The sequence below is a fragment of the Oncorhynchus kisutch genome, linkage group LG18 (assembly GCF_002021735.2).
Source record: "Oncorhynchus kisutch isolate 150728-3 linkage group LG18, Okis_V2, whole genome shotgun sequence".
In the NCBI taxonomy this organism is placed as follows: Eukaryota; Metazoa; Chordata; class Actinopteri; order Salmoniformes; family Salmonidae; genus Oncorhynchus; species Oncorhynchus kisutch.
Window position 1 is genome coordinate 46,953,053 of NC_034191.2, and position 25,826 is coordinate 46,978,878.

The 25,826-nt window shown below is 41.1% G+C and overlaps 1 protein-coding gene across 7 annotated transcripts; it reads left to right on the forward strand.

Annotated features, from left to right (window-relative positions):
- The first annotated feature begins 1,806 nt into the window (after window positions 1-1,806).
- On the forward strand, window positions 1,807-20,765 carry LOC109908825 (uncharacterized). 7 transcript variants are annotated; one of them, XM_020507546.2, is made up of 18 exons: window positions 1,807-1,932; window positions 2,595-2,923; window positions 3,201-3,275; window positions 5,510-5,740; window positions 6,534-6,674; window positions 6,899-7,123; window positions 7,331-7,435; window positions 8,462-8,707; window positions 8,898-8,993; window positions 9,965-10,189; window positions 16,649-16,763; window positions 16,856-16,879; window positions 17,238-17,281; window positions 17,378-17,617; window positions 17,794-17,919; window positions 19,980-20,222; window positions 20,309-20,413; window positions 20,563-20,765. In XM_020507546.2, exons 2-18 carry the CDS (start codon window positions 2,888-2,890, stop codon window positions 20,590-20,592), a joined length of 2,307 nt encoding a protein of 768 aa, XP_020363135.1. In that variant the 5' UTR covers window positions 1,807-1,932; window positions 2,595-2,887; the 3' UTR covers window positions 20,593-20,765. The 7 variants fall into 7 exon arrangements, with proteins under 7 accessions (XP_020363135.1, XP_031652032.1, XP_020363132.1 ...); XM_031796172.1 differs by lacking the exon at window positions 1,807-1,932 and adding an exon at window positions 2,210-2,510 and having other exon boundaries at window positions 5,519-5,740; XM_020507547.2 differs by lacking the exon at window positions 1,807-1,932 and adding an exon at window positions 2,212-2,510.
- Window positions 20,766-25,826: the final 5,061 nt, after the last annotated feature.

The following is a 25,826-nucleotide window of genomic DNA, read 5'->3' on the forward strand; positions in this document are numbered from 1 at the left end:
TTTCTTGACCTGCATTGTTGGTTTTGGGCTTGTAAGTAAGACCTTCACGGTAAGGTCCACAGCTGTTGTATTTGCCGCATGTGACAAATAAAATTTGATTTGATTTGGCTTGGTTTTTGCCCTGGCATGCACTGTCAACTGTGGGACCTTATATAGACAGGTGTGTGCCTTTCCAAATCATGTCAAATAAATGGAATTTACCATAGCTGTACTCCAATGAAGTTGTAGAAACAGCTCTAAGATGATCAATGGAAACAGGATGCACCTGAGCTCAATTTGAGACTCATTGCAAAGGGGAAGAATCATTATGTAAATAAGGTATTTCAGTTTTTTAATTTGTAAATAATTTGCTAAAATGTATAAACCCAAAATTCACTTTGTGATCATAGGGTATTGTGTGTAGATTGAGTGAAAATATTAATGTAATCGATTTTAGAATAAGGTTGTTAGGTTATAGCATGTGAAAAGTAGTGGTTATAGCATGTCTGGTAGAGTAGTGGTTATGGTGTTTGCCCCCCAAACCAGAGTTTTTGAGAGTTCAAATCTGAAGAGAGTATTTTTAGAGAGACATTTTTGATGTTGCCTTTTGTTGGCATGAAAGAGCTAACTTGAGGTTTGTTGGGGGGTAGGGGTAGTTCCCATCAAATAGAAGGACTGAAATGACACCTTGTATAGAATGTCCTTTTAATAGAGTTGTGATAACATACTATGTCGTGGAGTAACAATATATTATCCTTATCAGCAAAAGCCAACTTTGACCTGGGGGCATGCTTTGTAGACCATTCAAAAGCGTTCCGATACCTTGTCCCCAAGAAAAAACCCACGTGTTATGATAGGTTATAGACAGTAGTAGGCAAATGAAGGGCCACAGTTCCAATATTAAGATTTTGGAATAACATTTCTAGGGTCTATTTGTTGGTAATTGGAAACACGCCTCTTTCGAATTTCGTCCCCCGTTCCTAAACACATCCATCCTATAGTGTAGGTTTTGAAGATTCATAATCTCTGTTTGTAGTCATCAAAAGAAGATTGAGGAACGGTTGGTGGACCCAAGAAGTACAAGCCCCCACACCATTCTCTAACCTCTGAAATGTTGTCTTTGATGTGTGCATTTTGAAGTACCCCTTAACATCTAGTCCCTGTCTCTCTGGTAGAGTAGTGGTTATGGCAAACCAGACTTTGAGAGTTCAAATCTGAGGAGAGCATTTTTTAGACAGCCATTTTTGATGTTGCCTTTTGTTGAAAGAGCTAACTTGAGGTATTGGATAATAAAATGTTAGGGTACAGCAACTGGTGTTGAGAAGGAGTGCTGATCTACAAACAAACCCACCGCTGTCCATATAAAGTTATTCCAGAGACAACTGATTCAGAATGATCTAAGCAAAGCTGATCGTAGAAAAGTGCTCCTCTGTACGCATTTATGAAATGTCTCAGGCTAAGAATGCTGAACTGGAATCAGTACCCCCCACCCCCCGTCAAAGTAATGTTATTCATTCTACTCACAAATGCTAAACAGATCCTAGTTCAGCACTCCTACTTCAAGCCACCAAGTGAATGTTGGGTATTGGGTGCTAAACGTCTTGAACAGTGGTTGAAAAAGTACCCAATTGTCATTCTTGAGTAAAAGAAAAGATATGTTAATAGAAAATGTCTCAAGTGAAAGTGAACCAGTAAAATACTAAGTAAACCTCATTGCTAAAAGATACTTAAGTGTCAGTGGTAAAAGTATAAATTATTTGACCTTCCATATATTAGCTAATAAAATACTGGGGCGTGCGATCATTAGTTACATTTCAACCACAGCGATTCCCCAATTGAGGCGCAACAGAGTTCACCCGCAAATGCAGGAACACCGGAAATAATAACTAAACCAACGAATGAGAAATGGTGGAGGCTACTAGAACGAAGAGAAATCTTTTCAGAATAAACGTGGTGAGTGAAAAACGTAATTACATAGCTCACTCCCTACCCGGTATCTCATTCTACTGTTATACGACTCTGTATGCGTTGCTTGTTGGCAACCTTGTTATTTACGAAGTTTTTGGAACGGATTCCTGTTGGAACGTTCCACAAATTATACCCACCCCAAAGTTGCCACAACTTGCGCGTGTGCTGCTCGCTCCTCGTGATCACGTGCCTCACGTTACTTGTAGTGCTCTCTCAACACACCCGGCCCTCACTCAACAACAGCCTGTATACTGCTTGACAGTCAAGAGCAGGTCACATTGAAATATATGTATTTTAAGATAAATGCCATGGCGGCCGCGGTGCAACTTAGAAATAGCCCAAAAACCCTCTACCAATACAGTTTCACCCGCGACATCGTTTTCAAAGTGACCCAATTTACAGAAAAACTACGAACATGGCAACACTGCAGCTCACCCCCCTCTTCCTGACATATGAAAGCCACTCCCCTCTCACGATTCCAGAGAATTGAAACCAACAGCTGAGCTGAGACAGCAGTAGATTACACCGAGTCTTGGTAGTAATAGCAAAGATCTAACACTCTGGTATGTATCGAATTCGCTGTAGTAGGGTGGCTGAAACTATAGAACTTTTGAATAAAAAAAAGTTAAGTTGTCTAATCTGTGTAGGTTTACTGGATCCGCTGAATATTCCCTGTGGACAGAGTTACTGTAAAGTCTGTATTGGTAACTGGGTTCAGGATCACCAAAATGATCCCTACCACATCTGCCTTAAGTGCAGACAGACCTACACCCCAAGACCTGCGCTATATACAAACACCAATCTTGATGAAGTGGTGGAAAAAATAGAAAAGACTGGACTGCAAGCTGATGACACTGGATCTGGAAACATAGTCATATACTCCAAGTCATATACTGAGGAAATACTGAGGAAACATACTGAGGAGATACTCCGCAAACATATGCTGAGAAATCAGCACCTGGTCAGCATGAACAAGGTATGGATAATAACTATTTCCTGTCTACAGTGACTCAACTACATAGAGGAGATGTAGAAAGAAATGTGACTTATTATGAAATAATAGCTGTAGCCTACTTTGTACAATGTACTTTGGAGGTCATGTGAAGATTACACAGACCCCATCCATCTACCAGAACAGGCAGAGACACAGTTCAATAACAATCCAAGATTCAGGAAGAGTGTATATCACAAAGAGAATAATGTTCTAATACCACAGTATTATTGCCTCAATACCACTGCGTGTTTGCCAACAGAAAAAGATGAGTGGGAGCAAGACACGCAAACAAGAAGCCCAGTCACCAGCTCCCTCTTCCAGCGGACAGGACTTGGTAAGCTCTGGCAAGTTAGTACAGTGGTTCCTCCTTTAAAAGTTGCAAGCTTACACCGCTGGACTAAGCAGTAATTTGTGGTTTAGTATGGTACCCTGCATCACCACTTCATTGCTCCTGACCAGAGCAAGGGGGAGTTAGAGCACTGATTGTGCTTTTGTGTCCTACTGTGTCTCTAACTGACAATGAATGGGTGACATAAACCTAAATAGAAACTGGTAATTGTACACGACTACATTATTACTTACTTAAACTGTTGTTACACTTAGCTTTTTATTACTTTATTTTGTTAGGATCATTTTGCTCTTTGCTGTAGGCCACTCCCGACAGGTCACATTGTACAGCGCAATGTTCTAAGACACAAGCTGTGTTGCTACAGATGCTGGTTCAATACCCGTGCCGGTCTTGACTGGGAGACGCAATAGATGACAGTAGGTTTTTCTCCCTCTTAAAAACAGAAATAAATCATTCTAAATAACAAACTGACTTTATTTACAAATTAGTAACAATGTCTCACCCCATGTTCAAGAATTCAATTTTTCTCGCTCATTTGATGTTATTTGAAAACAAAATCATCTCCAAAATATTGTTATTTTTTAAACAAAGCAATTATTATTATTAATTTATAATTGGATATTCTCACAGATATATTATTAACCCTGTTATTAGCAGGACAATATATATTGGTCATATTGATCATGGCACCCGAGTGAGTCACAATGGGACTGCCTTGCAGTTCTCCAGCTGTATCCACTGAAAGCGCGTAAGGTTTAAGGCACGAGGACAGGGGGCACGGCATGGGCAGCAGAGCTGCGCACAGAAGACGGACGTAGCCCATGGGGAAGGGAGGAGAGGGGGGGGGAAGGGAGGAGAGGGGGGGGGGGGCGGGCCCCCACCACACTGGCAACACTTTAAGGGGCATTGCACTAATAATGGCGCTGACTTGGGAAATGTTCCCACTGTTCTGTTCTTAGTGCCAGTCTGCACGTTCAAACTAAAACAATGTAACTAATAATGGCATCTTTATGCTTTCATTAATAAAATAATGATAAGAAATAATCTTTCAAAATGCCAATGTTTATTTAGTTATGGATCCATAACGAATTACAATGGGAATAAATATCACTGAATTACAGAAATATCCTCCAATTCTCTATATGCAATTATTGGCAGAGAGTCACGTCATATTTTTCGATATACTGTAGGCCTACCGTAGGCAACATGATTCTCACTAGTGTTGAGTAATGTGCTGTTAAAAGTGGTGTAGGTCTTGTTTATTTAAAGAGCATATTGAAGATAGAAGCAATAGAATTTGAAGCAATGGCCTTCAACTATTTTAGCACCGTTTTGTGCTGCTCTGAGACAAGCATGGGGACTGGTCTTGATAAATCAATAAGATCTTTATTTTCACTGAATCTCCGTTTGGGTATTAGTTAGACTAGAATTAGAAAATTAGGGTGTAGAAATGTTATGCTCTTAGTGTAACCTTTTTTTAACTAGGCAAGTCAGTTATGAACAAAATCTTATTCACAAGGACAGCCAAGTCCTTCCTCCCCATCGGGGAATGGAACCCCAGTCTCCCGCGTGCCCGCAGGAGACTGGATTTTTAGCTAAATAGCCCAGTACTGTAATCCCAACCTAACATTAAAATAACATTGTACAGCGCCATGATTTCGGTTTCATCCTAATGGAAACCCAGAGGGTTTTTCGTTTTCCTTGGAATAGAAACACCATAATATTAAGCAAATTAATTAAGCAAGTTCCAGTCAAAAGTTTGGACACACCTACTCATTCCAGTGTTTCTTTATTTGTACTATTTTCCATATTGTAGAATAACAGTGAATACATCACAACTGTGACATAACACATCAGTTAAGAACAAATTCTTGGGAATTGAACCCTGGTCTCCCGCACGCCCACATTGTCTAGTACAGATGTTATTGAATGCTATCAAATGCTTCTCAAAGATGCCCTCTGGTGGTCAAACTAGCACTAACTTAGCATTAATGATACCAGTGGGGCACACTTAAATAACGTGCCATAGAATTCTGCAGCACCATGCAAGCTGCGCCGCAGTACGCTGCAAGTTTTAAAAGAGGAACCACTGTATGTACACAGTCTGTACATGTGTGTTCAGTAATACCCTCCTGATTTAATATTATTGGTGATATCATGCTGATAACTTGAATGTCTGTATGTGACTGGCTCACCTGCCCCCAACTTATAACTTTAAGGAGTTTCAGGATCCAGAGCCAGGGAAGACACAGGAACTGTATGCCCAAATGGATGACATCCTGGATAGGGTGACTCAAAACAACTTCCAGCAATCAATGAATGCAATAACTGAGTTCACCATTAACACAGAGGGCAAACTGAGGGCCATCACTGACCTCATATATGAGAGGGCCATATCACACCCTGCCAGCTCTGTGGTCTATGCCAACATGTGCCACTACCTCATGGGGGTAAGTCTGTATCTGTACAATTCTCAGTCTGTCTGTATTTTGTCTCTCACAGAGGTGATTGCTATTTTTTTGGTCAAATGCCAATGACCTTTAATAAACTGTTACAGTGCAAAGGGTTTAACACTTTCTAGGGCAGTGTTCCCCAACTGGCGGGTCTTTTATTTATGATTACATTCATAAAATCTGTTTTTATTGTTGGGCACATGACTGACTGTAAAAACACCAGGAAATCAACTCTAAGTCATTTTAATTTTGGAAATCTGTTCAAGTGTTTCCACGCATAATAGATACACGTGATCATATACAAATGTAAGCAAGTTTTGAAATGAATGTTTTAGTCCGGTTTCTTTCGGTCACTAATACTAATTATGTTCCGGCCCCCCGACCATCCTATAAAGAGAAAAAAATCTGCCCGCGACTGAATCTAATTGTTGATCCCTGGTCTAAGGAGTCGGGCATAGGCAATGATTCAAAGGTAAATGCACAGGAGCCAGGTGCAAACAAAGAGGCTTATAGTAAGACAATGCAAATGAAATCCTGGCTCTTAGACTTTAAATTTAGAAAACAAAAGCATGAATAAAGGTCTCAGCCATTCTGCTCTACCCAGCGGTGAGAGTTGCACACCTTTAAGTCTTTATGTAGTCAATTAAAGTGTTGCCACACCCTTGTAAGGAACAGTGCTCAGCTGGAGCTTGTTCCCCAAGCCAACATTCCTGGTGCTGGCTTGGCCCTGCTGCACCACACCCACCAATTTGTTTTTACCCCACCCCCCTCGCATATCTTCCCCCCTCAGCTCAAAGTACCCATGGCTGCCGTACCAGGAGTGACATTACATTTCCGCAAGATACTTCTGAACCGAGTCAAGACAGACTTTGAGAACATGGGGAGGGACAGTCATGAAATCTCGCAGAAGAAGATGGACGCCATCACCAAGGTATCACATTCATCTCTTTAGACGCACTGCCCATTACATTATAGACCAACACTTTGAGAAATTCTGATCCAAATTATATGAATCCCTCAGCATTTCACTGATGCTCTAATGCATCATTGATTATGTTCCTTAACCTTGCATGGTGTTCTTCCCCTGAATTGATCATTGGAAAATCTAACTAGTCACAAATTGTATAGTTTAATTTGTTTACTGATTCCTTCCAGGAGGAGGACGGCCAGCAACTGAGGGAAGAGCTGGAGGAGGTCAAGGCCAAGGGTCGGAGGCAGTCTCTAGGCAATATCCAGTTCATGTGCGAGTTGTACAGGTTGAAGATGATTACGGAGGCCATCATGCACGACACCATCGTAAAGCTGTTGAAGAACCACGACGAGGATTCGCTGGAGTGTTTGTGCACCTTACTCTCCACCATTGGCAAGGAATTGGCCAGGGTACATCATTGTCTCTCTCTGTCCATCACTCCCATCTGTCTGTTTTTTATCTTTTTTATTCAGATTAAATCCATGATAGCAAAATCAATGGCATTTAATTAGTACAGTGCATAATTTTTTTATCACAGATGATCTGATAGATTCATCCAATAGATTCAAATCTATAAATCAGTCAAAAGCATTGACTTGGGCTGTCTACTTCCACAGCCCAGAATGGATGAGTACTGCAACCAGATTGAGAAGATTGTGAAGAATAGGACAACCTCCCCCAGAATCACAAGCATGCTGCAAAATGTGATGGATCTCCGAAAGGTATGACCAGTTATTCTTCTTTCTTCTTTTAACATCCATATCTAACTTCCTGGTTGTCTCTTTTTTTTACTCTATGCTCTAAAGCTGTAATATGTCGTTTGTATGTGTAGCGTGGTTCGTTCTGCGTTATGTACTTTTAATTAGGACGCTGCCACAACTGGAGGTCTGCTAGTTGAATTATTTTTTGACTTGCCCTGCACACGAAGGTCAGGCAAAAGAGCCCCAAAAGGAAATAACAGGTGCTGCGTGCACACATTCAATGCACAACAGCACACCATACAATACAAGTAAAATGATACATAACATCATTCGGACAAAGTAAAAGACATACCTGCACACGAAGAGACAACACACATTATGTTAACCCTTGGCGCAGTCCTAGCTCTCAGGCACCCACTCAAACACTGTCCCAAGTACTCACAAGTTACAATAGATACCCTAGTTAGCAAGCTTTGTGAAACTTGTTAACATAAATCTTTATATTATCCACATTGTAACAAACTTATGGTGGCATAACAGTACATTGTGTAACATTATGATGGTTTTATATTAAACAATTTCAGAGCCAAGGACAACAGACCTTGCTAGCTGAAGTTCAGGCAAAACAGAACAATAAGGGGGTACGGAAATACAGATAACCCGCGATGGACCAAACCGAAATATACAAAACTTTTACAATCACATGTATGTACAATATTGATATGAAAACGTGTACACCAAAGAAAACACCAAAGAAAAACATTAGCTATGCAGCTGTAATAAAATAAAAAAAATACACTGAATAATTATTATTATTATTATCAAATTATTAACATCCTCTCTTGACCTGGTCTATTTGAATTGGTCCTTGTGTGCAACTTGGTGCATGATCTAGGGGAACAACATCACACTGCTACATATGCATCCATTTCAGGAATTACAGTTCTGTAAAGTTCTATAATTGATTCATTATTGCATTGTCTTTTATGTAATATTAATAATGTTGTGTGTGTGTGGTGGGGGGGTGTGTACGCATTTTCTCTCTAGACCGAAATACCCCAGCTTGCTGAAAAGATGGAGAAGATCAGACTGCAAGCTGACAATGATGCTGACGATCACACTGGACCTGCAGATACGGAACCTGTTTTGCGGCCTCATTATAAGTCATCACCCATGAAGCAACAGGAGCTGGTTAGCATATTTACACCACTACAGGAGAACGTATGTCCTCATGATGATAAGCTGAAAGCTGAAGACCATGAGACAGACTCTGCAGGGCGGGCTACCAAGAAGGTATTCATGGGATACCGTAATAGGCTATGGATAAGAGGTACATAGAAATGTTGCAGGCTTTACCCATCAGCTGGTGTAGATAGACATATTTCAACCTGAATAAAAACCATGCTGATGTATGTATCACAAAGGGATATGTTTTGGTCCATTGTGTGATGCCAATTACAACTGTCTGTATGTTTGTCCACAGAAAAAGGTTAGTGTGCCCTTTAAAACATGCCAGCAGATAATCCAGGAGAGAGAGGAGGAGCTACAGAAACTGAGACAGGAAGTGGAGTCTCTAAAGGTCAGACATCAGGGGTGTATTCATTAGTCGGATTCCATTGCAAAACGTTTTGTAACGAAAATAAGAATTTCTATTGCACAGAGTTAAGTGTTAAAAAGAGGGGCAAAGTTCTGTTTTTTTTTGTTACCGATTTGCCTCATGATTTGTCAACTCTCGCACATTTTCTCTAACCTTCACATTGAAATGCTGCTGCAGGCTCTTTGCATATCTTGACCAATCAGATTCACGGAAATCACAGGTTGCGCATATCGGGCACAACGCAACAAGCTCAAGTCGCGCTCTCCACTTTGCTCTGGTATTTATTTAACAAGCTGATAACACATCACTCCCAACAAAAACAAGCAAAAACTCTTACATACACGTGACAGCCTATACACCTATACATTTGAGATCTGACATGCTATATTGCATGGAAACAAGACTATTTTTCAGTTTAATCAACTAAGCTACTTACATCAGAAGCTGTGTAGTCTAACATATTATGCACCCCCCCCCCCCCAGTCCTGCTTTTAAAAGATCATTCATATGAACAAGTTCAAGGTTGCAGCAGCTTGACAAGGTTTTCATCTTCCCCAAGGCCAGGAGTTTTTCCAGAAGTTTTTTTTAAACCATGTGACCTGATTAGAAAAACTCTGGTCCTGTCAGGTGAATCACGTCATACTGTATAAGGTCCGGAGTTTCTTCTCCTTCAATGAGGAATCAAGCAAGTACAATTGATATTCATCCCATGGCTCTGTTATTCTCCACCGTTCTCCCAAAGTGTGCAGTTGCACACTCCCTGTAATGGATTTAACAATGATGGATTTAACTCCCTCCAGCCAATGCATTTCAATTATAATCAAGACAGGGAGTATGCAAGTCCATACTTTGGGGGAAGTGTGGAGAGTCGGAACAAAGCAGATGCTTACCAAACTTTCTGAGACAAACACCTTGAAATGGACGACTCTTTCTCGCTCTCTGTCTTTTGACAGTGCTTATCTCAGGCTACACTGGAGGACGGTGAGAGGTTCTTCACCAAATTGATTGAGACAAGGTGCTCAGAGGTGAGAGAGTGGATCCAAGCCAAAGAGAAGGAGATGGTGAGTGAGGCTGAGGGACTCATACAGACACTCGAGAAGGAGCTCGATGAGCTGAAGATGACTGAAACAGAGGCTAGGCAGCTTCCACACATAGAGGACGTCCCCCATTTCTTCCAGGTAAGATCAGGAGCTCTCTATTAAAGTGTTACAGGATTTCAAAAGACAGATTGACCATTGATATTAAGAAGTTAACATTTTTCGATCAGTTTGAACCAATAGCAATTACTTCTCTGTATTGGTAGTCATACATATCGTTCTTTACATAAGTGTTCACCCCCTTGGATTATTTTGCGGTGGGTAATATTTCCATATACGGTACCAGTCAAAAGTTGGATACACCTACTCATTCATAGGTTTTACTTTATTTTTACTATTTTCCACATTGTAGAATAATAGTGAAGACATCAAAACTATGAAATAACACATGGAATCATGTAGTAACCAAAAGAGTGTTGAACAAATCAAAATATATTTGATATTTGATATTCTTCAAAATAGCCACCCTTTGCCTTGACAGCTTTGCACACTCTTGGCATTCTCTCAACCAGTTTCATGAGATGGTCACCTGGAATGCATTTCAATTAACAGGTGTCTTAAAAAGCTAATTTTAATGGAATTTCTTTCCTTCATAATGCGTTTGTGCCAATCAGTTGTTGTGACAAGGTAGGGGTAGTTTACAGAAGATAGCCCTATTTGGTAAAAGACCAAGTCCATATTATGGCAAGAACAGCTCAAATAATAAGCAAAGAGAAACGACAGTCCATCATTACTTTAAGACATAAAGGTCAGTCAATCCAGAATATTTCACGAACTTTGAAAGATTTTCAAGTGCAGTCGCAAAAACCATCAAGCGCTATGATGCAACTGGCTCTCATGAGGACCGCCACAGGAACGGAAGATCCAGAGTTACCTCTGCTGCAGAGGATAAGTTCATTAGAGTTACCAGCCTCAGAAATTGGTCAAATTACTGCAAAGAAACCACTACTAAAGGACCAATAAGAAGAAGAGACTTGCTTGGGCCAAGAAACACAAGCAATGGACATTAGACCGGTGGAAATATGTCCAAATTTGAGATTTTTGGTTCCAACCACTGTGTCTTTGTGAGATGCAGAGTAGGTGAACGGATGATCTCCATGTGTAGTTCCTACCGTGAAGCATGGATGAGGAGGTGTGGTGGTGCTTTGCTGGTGACACTGTGTGACTTATTTAGAATTCAAGGTACACTTAACCAGCATGGCTACCATAGCATTCTGCAGCGATATGCCATGCCATCTGGTTTGCGCTTAGTGGGACTATCATTTGTTTTTCAACAGGACAATGACCTAACACACCACCAGGCTGTGTAAGGGCTATTTGACCAAAAAGGAGAGTGATGGAGTGCTGCATCAGATGACCTGGCCTCCACAATCACCCGACCTCAACCCAATCGAGATGGTTTTGGATGAGTTAGACCGCGGAGTGAAGGAAAAGCAGCCAACAAATACTCAACATATGTGGGAACTCCTTCAAGACTGTTAGTGAGGGTGGTTGATGCATTGCCAAGAGTTTGCAAAGCTGTCAAGGCAAAGAAAGGGTGGCTACTTTGAATAATCTAAAATATATTTTGATTTGTTTAACATAATTTTTTTGGTTACTACACGATTCCATATGTGTTATTTCATAGTTTTAATGTCTTCACTATTATTCTACAATGTAGAAAATATAAAAATTAAAAGAATGAGGGGTAAAGTATGTATATGGGTGAATCTACAGAAGTGGTGCAAATTACAGTCCCACCCCCAAAAAACGATAAACAACAAACAACTCTTCAAACATGGGGCGTTTATTTACATCATGTGTTCTAATGCAATTCAAGGCATTAAAAAACATATTGTTAAATTAATATTGTACAAAGTCATTGTTTATACACCTATTTATATTAAGGTGGCTGTCCCAAACTCTGACTCCTAAACTTCAAGTTTGAAAATAAAGCAATTGATGATTTTTGTAATAAAAACATTTTAAAACACTTTCTCATCTTGGCGTCTGTGACGGCATGGGCAGCGCCATTGAGGTTATCTCCATTTTAAAAGTTTGCGTGTCCGATGCTCTACCAACTGAGCTACAGAGGACCACCATGTGGACAAGTGCACACTTCAGGAGAACATTTTTTAAGTATTGAGATTCATAGCCAGCAGGGGGGGCTTCAATCCTCCAAGATATCAAACTTTGACATCTAATTGGCCAAAACATAGATGTCTATAATATGCTGTACTGTATTCTACAGTACTATGCTATACTGTACTCTATTGTACTCAAGTTTAAAAGTTGACTTGAGTTTCTTACAATTGAAGAAGGGGCTCATGGACTCTTCATCTAGTGGTCTTGAGACCACTCAAAACCACACATTAGGTCTTTAAAGAGCGACTTCCCCTAAAAGCAACTTCTCGTTTTGAAAACGGCCTATGTAGCATCGATATGAGCAGTACTGACTGGCTGAGTAGTAGTGCAGCTGGATTTATTTCAAATTTCAACAGACATGCATTGCTTTAGTAGCCTGGCATAACCATAATGGCTCTTTTCCAATTCAATTAATTTCTATAAACTCTGAATAGAATAGGAATGGAGTTATAGGCCTCCTCAGGCTGGTTAGGCAGGTTATTGGTTATTTTAAAATGTTCACATCATAAGGCTATTTCACAAAAAACATGGACAGTCAGGTGCATCGCAAGTTCAGAACGTAGACTGCTAGACAGTGACATATTAAACTAAAGCACTGATCATTGGGAACAAAATCAGAATGACTCCTTAGGGAAAGAAGGCTTAATCCATAAATCTAAATAACAAAGTAGGAAGCCTAGCCTACAAAACCCCAAAATTCGAAATGGTAAACTCTAAAGGACTGGATTATTATTTTATTTAACTAGGCAAGTCCGTTAAGAACAAATTCTTATTTACAATGACGGCCTACCAGAAGGCAAAAGGCCTCCTGCAAGGACGGGGGCTGGGATTAAAAATAAAATAAAAATGTAGGACAAAACCTGGATGATGCTGGGCCAATTGTGCGTCCCCCTGTGGGATTCCTAATCACGGCCGGATGTGATACAGCCTGGATTCGAATCAGGGACTGCCTTAGACTCAGTACTGTACCGCCTTGTTCATAGATTTATCTAAAGCTTTTGACACTGTAGACCATGCGATACTTTCTGGTAAGCTGTCGTCAATAGGACTAGGACTGGATGCCTGTCGTTTTTCATGACTATCTAAAGGATAGAAGTCAGGCTGTTAGAGTCGACGACATCCAGTCAGAGCCATTGGAGTTGGTTAAAGGGGTCCCACAAAGTTCTATACTTGGTCCATTACTGTCCACTCTTTACATAAACAATATCGGTGATGAGATAAGAAAGTGTCAAATTCATTTATATGCTGATGACACTGTCATGTTCTATATCTCTTCAACGGCTAACCAAGCATTATCACTATTGGAGACAGATTTTAAGATATTACAAGGTTCTTTTATACAGCTGAAACTTGTTTTAAATGCTAAGAAAACACATTTTATGATTTTTAATAGGTTAAAAAAGTTGGTTGAAAATACACTTGCACTTACGAGCTTCGATGTTTCTCGAATTAATCAGGTCTCTGCATATAAATACTTAGGGACATGTTTGGATGATAAACTGTCTTTTAAAATGCATATTGATGAACTTTGTAAACGGCTGAAAATCAAGCTAGGCTTCCTCTATAGAAACAGGACATGCTTGTCCTCTACAAATAGAAGACAAATTGTGCAAGCTACTTTTATGTCTGTTATAGATTATGGGGATATTATTTACATGCATGCTACGGCATCAACACTTAAATCGCTGGATGCTACTTATCATTGCGCACTTAGGTTTATTACGGGTGCTAGCTACAGAACTCACCACTGTGTTTTATATCGTAATGTGGGTTGGACTTCGTAGTCGTGAGACGAGAACAACATGCTCTCGTGTTTGTCTATAAAGCACTTCTGAATATGCTACCTTCTTATTTATCATCACTCATCAATATTAGAATTAGAATTCCTAAAACCAGGTCTCAAGCATGGATTACACTTGAGGCCCATGCGATTTCCACAGAGTTGGGTATGGCTGCCTTTTCCTGTTACGCTCCTTGCCTATGGAATAGCCTGCAGACTAAACTTAAACTTGAGACTCTTGTCCCCCTTGCTCATTTTAAATATTTATTGGAGCATTTTTATTTTTGTATGGCTTTCAGGTAATGCAAGTTCTTGTGCTGTTAGTAGAATAACCTATGTGTAAATGAAATCTGTTGCTGTACTTTTTTGTTTGTTTTTGTGTTATCTGTGGTCGTTTTGTTTGTCTTTAGTTTTTCTAATCATTGTACCTAAACTGTATGTGTAAACATGTATACGCAGGGCCCAGCTGTAAAAGAGACATCAGTCTCAGTCTGTGTTCCTTGTTGAAATAAAGGTATAGTAATAGACCGCTGCGCCACTAGGGAGCCCTGAGTGGCGCATGCATGCGTACAGTGTATTCAGACTCCTTCACTTTTTCCACATTTTGTTACGTTAAAGCCTTGTTCTAAAATTTATTAAATTGTTTTTTCCCCTCATCAATCTACACACAATACCCCATAATGACAAAGCAAAATGTATAAAATGTTTTTTATGCAAATGTAAAAAAAGAAACGGAACTATCACATTTACATAAGTATCCAGACTCTTTACTCAGTACTTTGTTGAAGCACCTTTGGCAGCGATTACAGCCTTGAGTCTCCTTACGCTCGTCGATGGAAAGATCGGACCAAGGTTCAGCGTGGTAAGCGTACATTTTAATTTATTAAATGAACACTGAATAAACAACAAATACAAAATGAAACGTAACGTCTAGTAGGGATAAACAGCACAGTACCAAAAACAAGATCCCACCAACTACAGGTGGAAAAAAGGCTGCCTAAGTATGATCCCCAATCAGAGACAACGATAGACAGCTGCCTCTGATTGGGAACCATACCCGACCAACAAAGAAATAGAAAACAGATTGCCCACCCTAGTCACACCCTGACCTAACCAAATAGAGAATTAAAAGGATCTCTAAGGTCAAGGCGTGACACACACCTGTACTGGAGTTTCTCCCATTCTTCTCTGCAGATCCTCTGAAGCTCTGTCAGATTGGGGAGCGTCGCTGCACAGCTATTTTCAGGTCTCCAGAGATGTTCGATTGGGTTCAAGTCCCGGCTCTGGCTGGCCCACTCAAGGACATTCAGAAAATTGTCCCGAAGCCACTCCTGCGTTGTCTTGGCTATGTGCTTAGGGTCATTGTTCTGTTGGAAGGTGAACCCAGTCTGAGGTCCTGAGCGCTCTGGGGCAGGTTTTCATCAAGGATCTCTGTGTACTTTGCTCCGTTCATCTTTCCCTCATTCCTGACTATTCTCCCAGTTCCTGCTGCTGAACAACATCCCCACAGCATGATGCTGTCACCTCCATGCTTCACCGTAGGGATGCTTCCAGGTTTCCTCCAGACGTGATGTTTGACATTCGGGCCAAAGAGTTCAATGTTGGTTTCATCATCCTTTAGGTGCCTTTTGGCAAACTCCAAGCGGGCAGTCATATTTTTTTTACTGAGGAGTGGCTTTCATCTAACCACTACCATAAAGGCCTGATTGGTGGAGTGCTGCAGAGATGGTTGTCCTTCTGGAAGATTCCTCCACAGGGGAACTCTGGAGCTCTTTCAGAGTGACCATCGGGTTCTTGGTCACCTCCCTGACAAATGATCTTCTCTCCCGATTGCTCAGTTTGGCCCGGTGGCCAGCTCTAAGAAGATTCTTGGTGGTTCCAAACTTCTTTCATTTAAGAATGATGGAGGCCACTGTTTTATTGGGGACCTTCAATGGTGCAGAAATGTTTTGGTATCCTGCTCCAGATCTGTGCCTTGACACAATCCTGTTTCGGAGCTCTATGGACAATTCCTTCGACCTCATGGCTTGGTTTTTGCTCTGACATGCACTGTCAATTTTGGGACCTTATATATATTCAGGTGTGTGTCTTTCCATATCATGTCCAATCAATTGAATTTACCACAAGTGGACTCCAATCAAGTTATTGAAACAGCAAGAATGATCAATGGAAACATGATGCACCTGAGCTCAATTTCGAGTCTCATAGCAAAGGGTCTGAATACTTATGTTTTCCCTTTGTCATTATGGGGTATTGTGTGTAGATTGATGAGGATTTTTTTTTAAATAACATTTTAGAATAAGTCTGTAACGTAACAAAATATGGAAAATGGGGAGATTTTTACACATTTTTATGTTTAGAATTGATCTTCCACTTGGATTTTTTTACAGAGTGAAGATTTAATCCATTTTAACCCCACTTTGTAACACACAGGGTGAATACAATCCGAGACAATGATGATGGGCTCTTAGGTTTCACTGTAACTATTTATATGGACACCTTGTGTTTTACCATTTCATCAGTGTATTTACTTGTGAACACCTTGTGTTTTACCATTTCATCAGTGTATTTACTGTCTTTCTGAATTGGATTTGTACGGTTTCTGATTTACTGAATGTTTATTTGTCTGTCTGTAGAAATTGCCCAGCATCACTGAGGCTTTTGGAAAAGTGAAGAGGATATATGCCACTAAAATCCAAAAGCTATTTGAAAATACCTCCAAGAGACAATTTAAGATGTTTTATGAAATAGGTACTCATTAAGGATTATAGCTGTACTATTTGTTTTTAGCATAAACCAGATTCCTTCAGACATAACATTCTTTTTTCTTTTTTTTTCAACAGTTGAAGAAATACTGGAACCATACAGTAAGCATGACCATTACAGCAACATTGCAGCACAATTGGCCCAAAGACCTCTAGCTTATCAGGGGCAACAACTGGTCAACCCAGTGGGATAGAGCTGGAGAAATGTAACTTCTCTCAACCTCTTAGCCAGTGCTATGGAGGACGAGGACTGTGTTTTGTTTTTTGAAGCTATGTGTTGATTTACAAACAAGTTTTTATATAAGCTCATATTTTGGTTTGTGGTAGAATGAGAAAGTTGAACTAAGCTCACATGGCATTTCTAACTCATGTTCCTGAAGAATAAATGGCTATATTTATAATTTAATTAAAATTGATGTACCAATCCCAGATTATCTCTCTCTCTCGCCCTCTCTCACAGCCATCACTTCTATTGACAGACAGGAGGTGGAAGAAAAGGACCTGGTAAGATCTGTCCAGAAAATGTGTGTTTAGTAATAATATCCTGGTTCTATATTGTTTGTTTACTCCCCCACTTGCCTCCTGATTTATGACTTGAAGGAGGACTTTGTGGACCTAGATACAGTGAAGACAGAGGAAATATATGCACAAATGGATGACATCCTGGACAGTCTGACTCCTAAGAACTTCCATCAGTCGATGAAGGTAGTGAGTGCATTTACCATTGACACAGAGGACAAACTCAAGGGCTTTATTGACCGCATATATAAGAATGCCATTGAATACCCTACCTACGCTGATGTCTACGCCAAGGTGTGCCACCATCACCAACTCATGGGGGTAAGTCTACATGTTAAAGTTTTCTGTCTATTTCTCACCGTCTTAATCCCAGAGGTGATCACAAAAAATGACTTGTTTTTGTCTTTTTCCTTCCCTCTGTCCATCTTGCTCTCTGACACAATAACAACCCATCAACCTTCAATGAGTTTTACCTCCCACATATCATGCCTTTTCAGCTGAAAGTACCCGGAGTGACAGTACCTTTCCGCAAGCTGCTGCTGAACCGATGCCAGAAGGGCTTTGAGAAAGACAATAGTAAGATCTTAAAGGAAATGCAGAGAGAACTGGACGCGATCACTGAGGTAGACCAACATTTTGATGTCAAAATTACTTGCACTTGATCTATACTGAACAAGAAAAGAAACGCAACATGCAACAATTTCAAAGATTTTACTGAGTTACAGTTCATATCAGTCAATTTAAATAAATTCATTAATCAGCTTCTTGATATTCCACACCAGTCAGGTGGATGGAGATGTAAACACATTTCTGCACAACATATGAAATAAGCTTTTTGTGCATATGGAACATTACTGGGATCTTTGATTTCAGCTCATGAAACATGGTACCAACACTTTACATGTTGCGTTTGATATTTTTGTTGAGTATACATTACATGAACATAATTTCTCCTCAAATGCCTTATGCTTTCTTAACAATTGTATTTGATTTAAAGGGATAGTTTGAGATTTTGCCAATAAAGCCCTACTTTCCCAGAGTCAGATGAACTCGTGGATACCATTTGTATGCCTCAGTGTTCCGTTTGAAGGAAGTTACTAAGTAGCATTAGAGTAATAACTGGAAGTCTATTAGACTTTATCATTGCGCTAAAGCTACCCAGGAACTTCCTTCAAACTGAACACCAAAACATACAAATGGTATCCATGAGTTCATCTGACTCTGGGGAAGTACAGTCGTGGCCAAAAGTTTTGAGAATGAGACAAATATTAATTTTCACACAGTCTGCTGCCTCAGCGTCTTCAGATATTTTTGTCAGATGTTACTATGGAATACTGAAGCATAATTACAAGCATTTCATAAGTTGTCTTTTATTGACAATTACATGAAGTTGATGCAACAAGTCAATATTTGCAGTGTTGACCCTTCTTTTTCAAGATCTCTGCAATCCGCCCTAGCATGCTGTCAATTAACTTCTGGGCCACATCCTGACTGATGGCAGCCCATTCTTGCATAATCAATGCTTGGAGTTTGTCAGAATTTGTGGGGTTTTGTTTGTCCACCCGCCTCTTGTGGATTGACTACAAGTTCTCAATGGGATTAAGGTCTGGGGAGTTTCCTGGCCATGGACCCAAAATATCAATGTTTTGTTCCCCGAGCCACTTAGTTATCACTTTTGCCTTATGGCAAGGTGCTCCATCATGCTGGAAAAGGCATTGTTCGTCATCAAACTGTTCCTGGATGGTTGGGAGAAGTTGCTCTCGGAGGATGAGTTGGTACCATTCTTTATTCATGGCTGTGTTCTTAGGAAAAATTGTGAGTGAGCCCACTCCCTTGGCTGAGAAGCAACCCCACCACATATGAATGGTCTCAGGATGCTTTACTGTTGGCATGACACAGGACTGATGGTAGCGCTCACCTGGTCTTCTCCCGACAAGCTTTTTTCCGGATGCCCCAAACAATCGGAAAGGGGATTCATCAGAGAAAATGATTTTATCCCCACCCTCAACAGGCCAATCCCTGTGCAGATGTGCAGATGCACTCACACCTGCCTGCTGCCATTCCTGAGCAAGCTTTGTACTGGTGGTACCCCGATCCCACGGTGCCCCGATCCCAACCATGGTTGACAGAGGAAGAACAATGATTACAAGCACCACCCTCCTTTTGAAGCTTCCAGTCTGTTATTTAAACTCAATCATTATGACAGAGTGATCTCCAGCCTTGTCCTCGCCAACACTCACACCTGTGTTAATGAGAGAATCACTGACATGATGTCAGCTGATCCTTTTGTGGCAGGGCTACAGTGGAAATGTTTTGGGGGATTCAGTTCATTTGCATGGCAAAGAGGGACTTTGCAATTAATTGCAATTCATCTGATCACTCTTCATAACATTCTGGAGTATATGCAAATTGCCATCACACAAACTGAGGCAGCAGACTTTGAAAATTTATATTTGTGTCATTCTCAACACTTTTGGCCACGACTGTAGATCGTCCGGGATTGTGGTCATGAAGCCCCCAATCACTTTTGGTCTCCTAGCCGTTAACCTTACATTGAAGAATTTATTCCCTTCAACTGATCATTGTAACGTGTGTAACAACTCACTAACTTGTACCTTGTTTAGTCCAATGCAATTTTCATTAGTTCAAGGCAGGCTCACCAAATCTCCCTGATTCCTTCCAGAAGGAGGACCGACAGCGACTGAGGAAGGGGCTGGAGGAGAAGAAGGCAGAGGGGCAACGGGAGTTGCTTTGCAACATCAAGTTCATGTGCGAGTTGTTCAAGCTAAAGATGATTATGGAGACCGTCATGCACAACTGCATTGTAAAGCTACTAAAGAATGGTGATGATGGTTCACTGGAGGGCCTGTGCACATTACTCTTCACCATCGGCAAGGACTTAGAGGAGGATTCTCAGGAGGCTGAGGTACAACTACATATCGTCTGTCTCTTGTCTGTTTGTCTTTCTGATTTATAAATGTGATCACTAATAGCCAGTCTATACTTCCACAGCCCAGAATGGATCAGCACTACAAGCAGATTGTGGGGATCATTAAGAAAAAGAGGACGTCCCCCAGAATCCGCTACATGCTGTGTGATGCGATGGAACTCAGAGAGGTATGACACGTATTAATGTCAATTGACCTTCAACTGCTGTTTGTCTTTGGTTGTCTGTGTCTGTATGTCTCGCATATCCTTTAATCTTATATGGCTGATTGTCATTTTTGTTCAAGTCTGATGTTTTACACTCCGTTCTCTTTCTCTAGCTCAATTTGGAGAAAAATAAAGACAATTGAAGCCAAGAACCAGATGTTTTCTATGAGGTCTAATGATGTCCTGTGTAGCTCATTTGGGAGAGCATGGCGCTTGCAACACCAATGTTGTGGGTTGAAATATTGATGGTTCATAATAATTGAATCATAAGATGTACACTATGTCCTACAATAAATCTATTTTTTTCCCCTGCAAATGTCTGTCTACTTTATTTGTTTAATGACATGTAGATATAGTGAGACTGGAGTTATGTTGATGTGATTGAAGGAGTGGCATGGGAAACGCCACCGTAACTCAAGTCAATATCGACTGGTGATATCATCCACTGGCACAACACCCACACACTACCTGGTTTGCAATCCACCCATTTTTCAGCCTTTATAGTAAGAAATTCAAAATCAAATCAAATCTATTTATATAGCCCTTCGTACATCAGCTGATATCTCAAAGTGCTGTACAGAAACCCAGCCTAAAACCCCAAACAGCAAGCAATGCAGGTGTAGAAGCACGGTGGCTAGGAAAAACTCCCTAGAAAGGCCAATACCTAGGAAGAAACCTAGAGAGGAACCAGGCTATGTGGGGTGGCCAGTCCTCTTCTGGCTGTGCCGGGTGGAGATTATAACAGAACATGGCCAAGATGTTCAAATGTTCATAAATGACCAGCATGGTCAAATAATAATAAGGCAGAACAGTTGAAACTGGAGCAGCAGCACAGTCAGGTGGAAGTTGAAACTGGAGCAGCAGCATGGCCAGGTGGACTGGGGACAGCAAGGAGTCATCATGTCAGGTAGTCCTGGGGCATGGTCCTAGGGCTCAGGTCAGTTGAAACTGGAACAGCAGCATGGCCAGGTGGACTGGGGACAGCAAGGAGTCATCATGTCAGGTAGTCCTGGGGCATGGTCCTAGGGCTCAGGTCCTCCGAGAGAGAGAAAGAAAGCGAGAAGGAGAGTTTGGGGCCACTTAGAAATGTCCTTGTTTTTGAAAGAAATCCAATTTTTTGTCCATTTAAAATAACATCAAATGAATCAGAAATTCAGTGTAGACATTGTTAATGTTGTAAATTACTATTATAGCTGGAAACGGCTTATTTATTTAAAAAAAAATTGAATAGCTAAACTCAGCAAAAAAAAAAATGTCATCCCACTGTCAACTGCGTTTATTAACAAACTTAACGTGTAAATATGTGTATGAACATTAGATTCAACAACAGACATAAACTGAACAAGTTCCACAGACATGTGACTAACAGAGATGGAATAATGTGTCCCTGAACAAAGGGGGTCAAAATCAAAAGTAACAGTCAGTATCTGGTGTGGCCACCAGCTGCATTAAGTACTGCAGTGCATCTCCTCCTCATAGACTGCACCAGATTTTCCAGTTCTTGCTGTGAGATGTTACCTCACTCTTCCACCAAGGCACCTGCAAGTTCCCTGAGATTTCTGGGGGGAATGGCCTTAGCTCTCACCCCCCGATCCAACAGGTACCAGATGTGCTCAATGGGATTGAGATCCGGGCTCTTCGCTGAGCATGGCAGAACACTGACATTCCTGTTTTGCAGGAAATCACACACAGAACGAGCAGTATGGCTGGTGGCATTGTCATGCTGGAGAGTAATGTCAGGATGAGCCTGCAGGAAGGGTACCACATGAGGGAGGAGGATGTCTTCCCTGTAACGCACAGTGTTGAGATTGCCTGCAATGACAAAAAGCTCAGTCCGATGATGCCGATGATGCACACCGCCCCAGACCATGACGGACCCTCCATGTTAAAATCAATCCCGCTCCAGAGTACAGGCTCATTCCTTCAACGATAAAGACAAAACCGCGACTCGTCAGTGAAGAGCACTTTTTGCCAGTCCTGTCTGGTCCAGCGACGGTGGGTTTGTGCCCATAGGCGACGTTGTTGCCAGTGATGTCTTTTGAGGACCTGCCTTACAACAGGCCTACAAGCCCTCAGTCCAGCCTCTCTCAGACTATTGTGGACAGTCTGAGCACTGATGGAGGGATTGTGCGTTCCTGGTGTAACTCGGGCATTTGTTGTTGCCATCCTGTACCTGTCTCGCAGGTGTGATGTTCGGATGTACCAGTCCTGTGCAGTTGTTGTTACACGTGGTCTGCCACTGCGAGGGCGATCAGCTGTCCATCCTGTCTCCCTGAGGCACTGTCTTAGGCATCTCACAGTACAGACATTGCAATTTATTGCCCTGGCCACATCTGCAGTCCTCATGCCTCCTTGCAGCATGCCTAATGCACATTCATGCAGGGACCCTGGCAATCTTTCTTTTGGTGTTTTTCAGAGTCAGTAAAAAGGCCTCTTTAGTGTCCTAAGTTTTCATAACTGTGACCTTAATTGCCTACCGTCTGTAAGCTGTTAGTGTCTTAATGGCCGTTCCACAGGTGCATGTTCATTAATTGTTTATAGTTCATTGAACAAGCAAGGGAAACTGTGTTTAAACCCTTTAAAATGAAGATCTGTGAAGTTATTTAAAATTTTACGAATTATCTTTAAATGACAGGGTCCTGAAAAAGGGATGCTTTTTTTTTGCTGAGTTTACATAGGCTTACAGGGGCCCATTATCAGCAACCATCACTCCTGTTTTCCAATGGCATGTTGTGTTAGCTAATCCAAGTTTATAATTTTAAAAGGGTTTTCATTAGACTGGTACAAAGCTGTGTACTACTCCCTTCACAGAACTGCGCAAACTGGCTCTAACCAGAATAGAAAGAGGAGTGGGGGTCCCTGGTTCACAACTGAGCAAGAGGACAAGTACATTAGAGTGTCTAGTTTGAGAAACAGATGCCACACAAGTCCTCAACTGGCAGCTTCATTAAATACTTCCCGCAAAACACCAGTCTCAATGTCAACAGTGAAGATGCTGGCCTTCTTGGCAGAGTTGCAAAGAAAAAGCCATTTCTCAGACTGGCCAATAAAAGATTAAGATTGGGAAAAGAACACAGACACTGGATAGAGATATTACTTTTTCTTTGCAACTCTGCCTAGAAGGCCAGCATCCCGGAGTCGCCTCTTCTCTGTTGACGTTGAGACTAGTGTTTTGCGGGTACTATTTAATGAAGCTGCCAGTTGAGGACTTGTGACGCATCTGTTTCTCAAACTAGACACTACTTGTCCTCTGTCATCTCACATGATTGCTGATTTTATTACCCATGTCATTGTTTCCTGTTGACTTATTCCAATCTGAGATAAGGCAACAGTATTGCGTTTGGACTGTACTTTGTCAGCGATAAGAAAAGGGATAATGACGATTGGCTACTAACAGAAATGTGTCGGCCAATGATGGCCTATGCTTAAATCATCAGCAAAGTAGAGTAATCTGAGTGTGTGTGTGTGACAGACTGTCAACCCTTACATCTGCTGTAAACAACTAAAAGGCCGCCACCTTCATGACAGAATACAAAGAGAGTTGGAGGGTACAGCCACATTCCCTTGGCTAATTTTGATTTAACAGGCAATAAACCGAGTGGGTGTTCTGAGATTCCTAGTTATTTTTCTATTATTCATTTGTTGTTCTCTCTGCATTGTTGGGAAGGGCCTGTCAGTACGCTTTTCACAGTCTACACCGGTTGTTTATGAAGCATGTGACATAACATTTGATTTGATTTCTCTGACAAGGAGTTCTGCCAACTTCTGTTAACTACTGTTACTCTACCAATAAACCCTATCTCTAATGATAGCCATCCCACTGGGCAAAACCTGGGTGAATCAACGTTTCCATGTCATACATTTTTTTCATAAAATCTGACATTGAATCAATGTGGATAACTGAATGGATTTTTTAAAAGTCAACAATGTAAGGGAATTTCGTCCATTTTTCAACCTTATTCTGGACTTCTACTGAACAAAAATAAACAACATGGAACAATTTCAAATATTTTACCGGGTTACAGTTCATATAAGGAAATAAGTCTATTCAAATAAATAAATTAGGCACAAATTTATGGATTTCGCAAGACTGGGTAGGGGTGTAGCCATGGGTAGGCCCACCCACTTGGGAGCCAGGCCCAGCCAATCAGAGTGAATTTTTTCCCCACAAAAGGACTTTATTACAGACAGAAATACTCCTCACTTTCATCAGCTGTTTCATCTCTTCGCGCACCAGCGACTCCTGTGGCGGGCCGGGCGCAGTGCGCACTAACCAAGGTTGCCAGGTGCACGGTGTTTCCTCCGACACATTGGTGTGGCTGGCTTCCAGGTTGGCTGGCACTGTGTTAATAAGCTGTGCGGCTTGGTTGGGTTGTGTATCGGAGGACGCATGACTTTCAACCTTCGTCTCTCCCCAGCCCGTATGGGAGTTATAGCGATGAGACAAGATTGTAGCTACTAAAACAATTGGATACCACAAAATTGGGGAGAAAAGGGGGTCATTTAAAAAAAAAAAAAATCAAATAAAAAATGGGTTTTAATGACTCCAACCTAAGTGTATGTAAACTTCCGACTTCAACTGTAACCAATCCTATTTTATAATACGCTACATGACCAAAAGTTTGTGGATACCCACTCATCGAACATCTCATTCCAAAATATGGAGTTGGTCCCCTCTTTGCTGCTGTAACAGCCTCCACTCTCCTGGGAAGGCATTCACTAGATGTTGGAACATTGCTGTGGGGACTGGGGACTAATGTTGGGCGATTAGGCTTGGCTCGCAGTCGGCATTCCAATTCATCCCAGGGGTGTTTGATGGGGTTGAGGTCAGGGCTGTGCAGGCCAGTCAAGTTCTTCCACACGGATCTAGACAAACCTTTTCTGTGTGGACCTCGCTTTGTGCACGGGGCAATGTCATGCTGAAACAGGAAAGGTCCTTCCACCAAACTGTTGCGCAAAGTTGGAAGGACAGAATCGTCTGGAACAGAGGTTCTTAAACTTTTTCAGCCTGGGTCCCAAATTATAAATTCTGTGTTTTCCTGGGACCCTAGCTTAGGGAAATATGCAACTATATGTAAATAGCAGTACATTTCATTGCCCTTATGCCTAAAACAAATGCAATATAGACAACAAAAAATAACAATGAAATTAAATATTCATATGAATATCTATTCATGTTTATTTCTCCCCATTAAAAACACTCTTACATATGTCTAGGTTGGAGCTGTTGCTGTAAAAATATAATACATAATTTTCATTCTGAACTGGAATAAACTGATTGATCACATAGATGAGTAACAGAACTCACACACAAGTATCAGTACTGATGAAAAATGATCAGAAATGTAGAAATTATTGTTAACAGTTCCAACCTTTA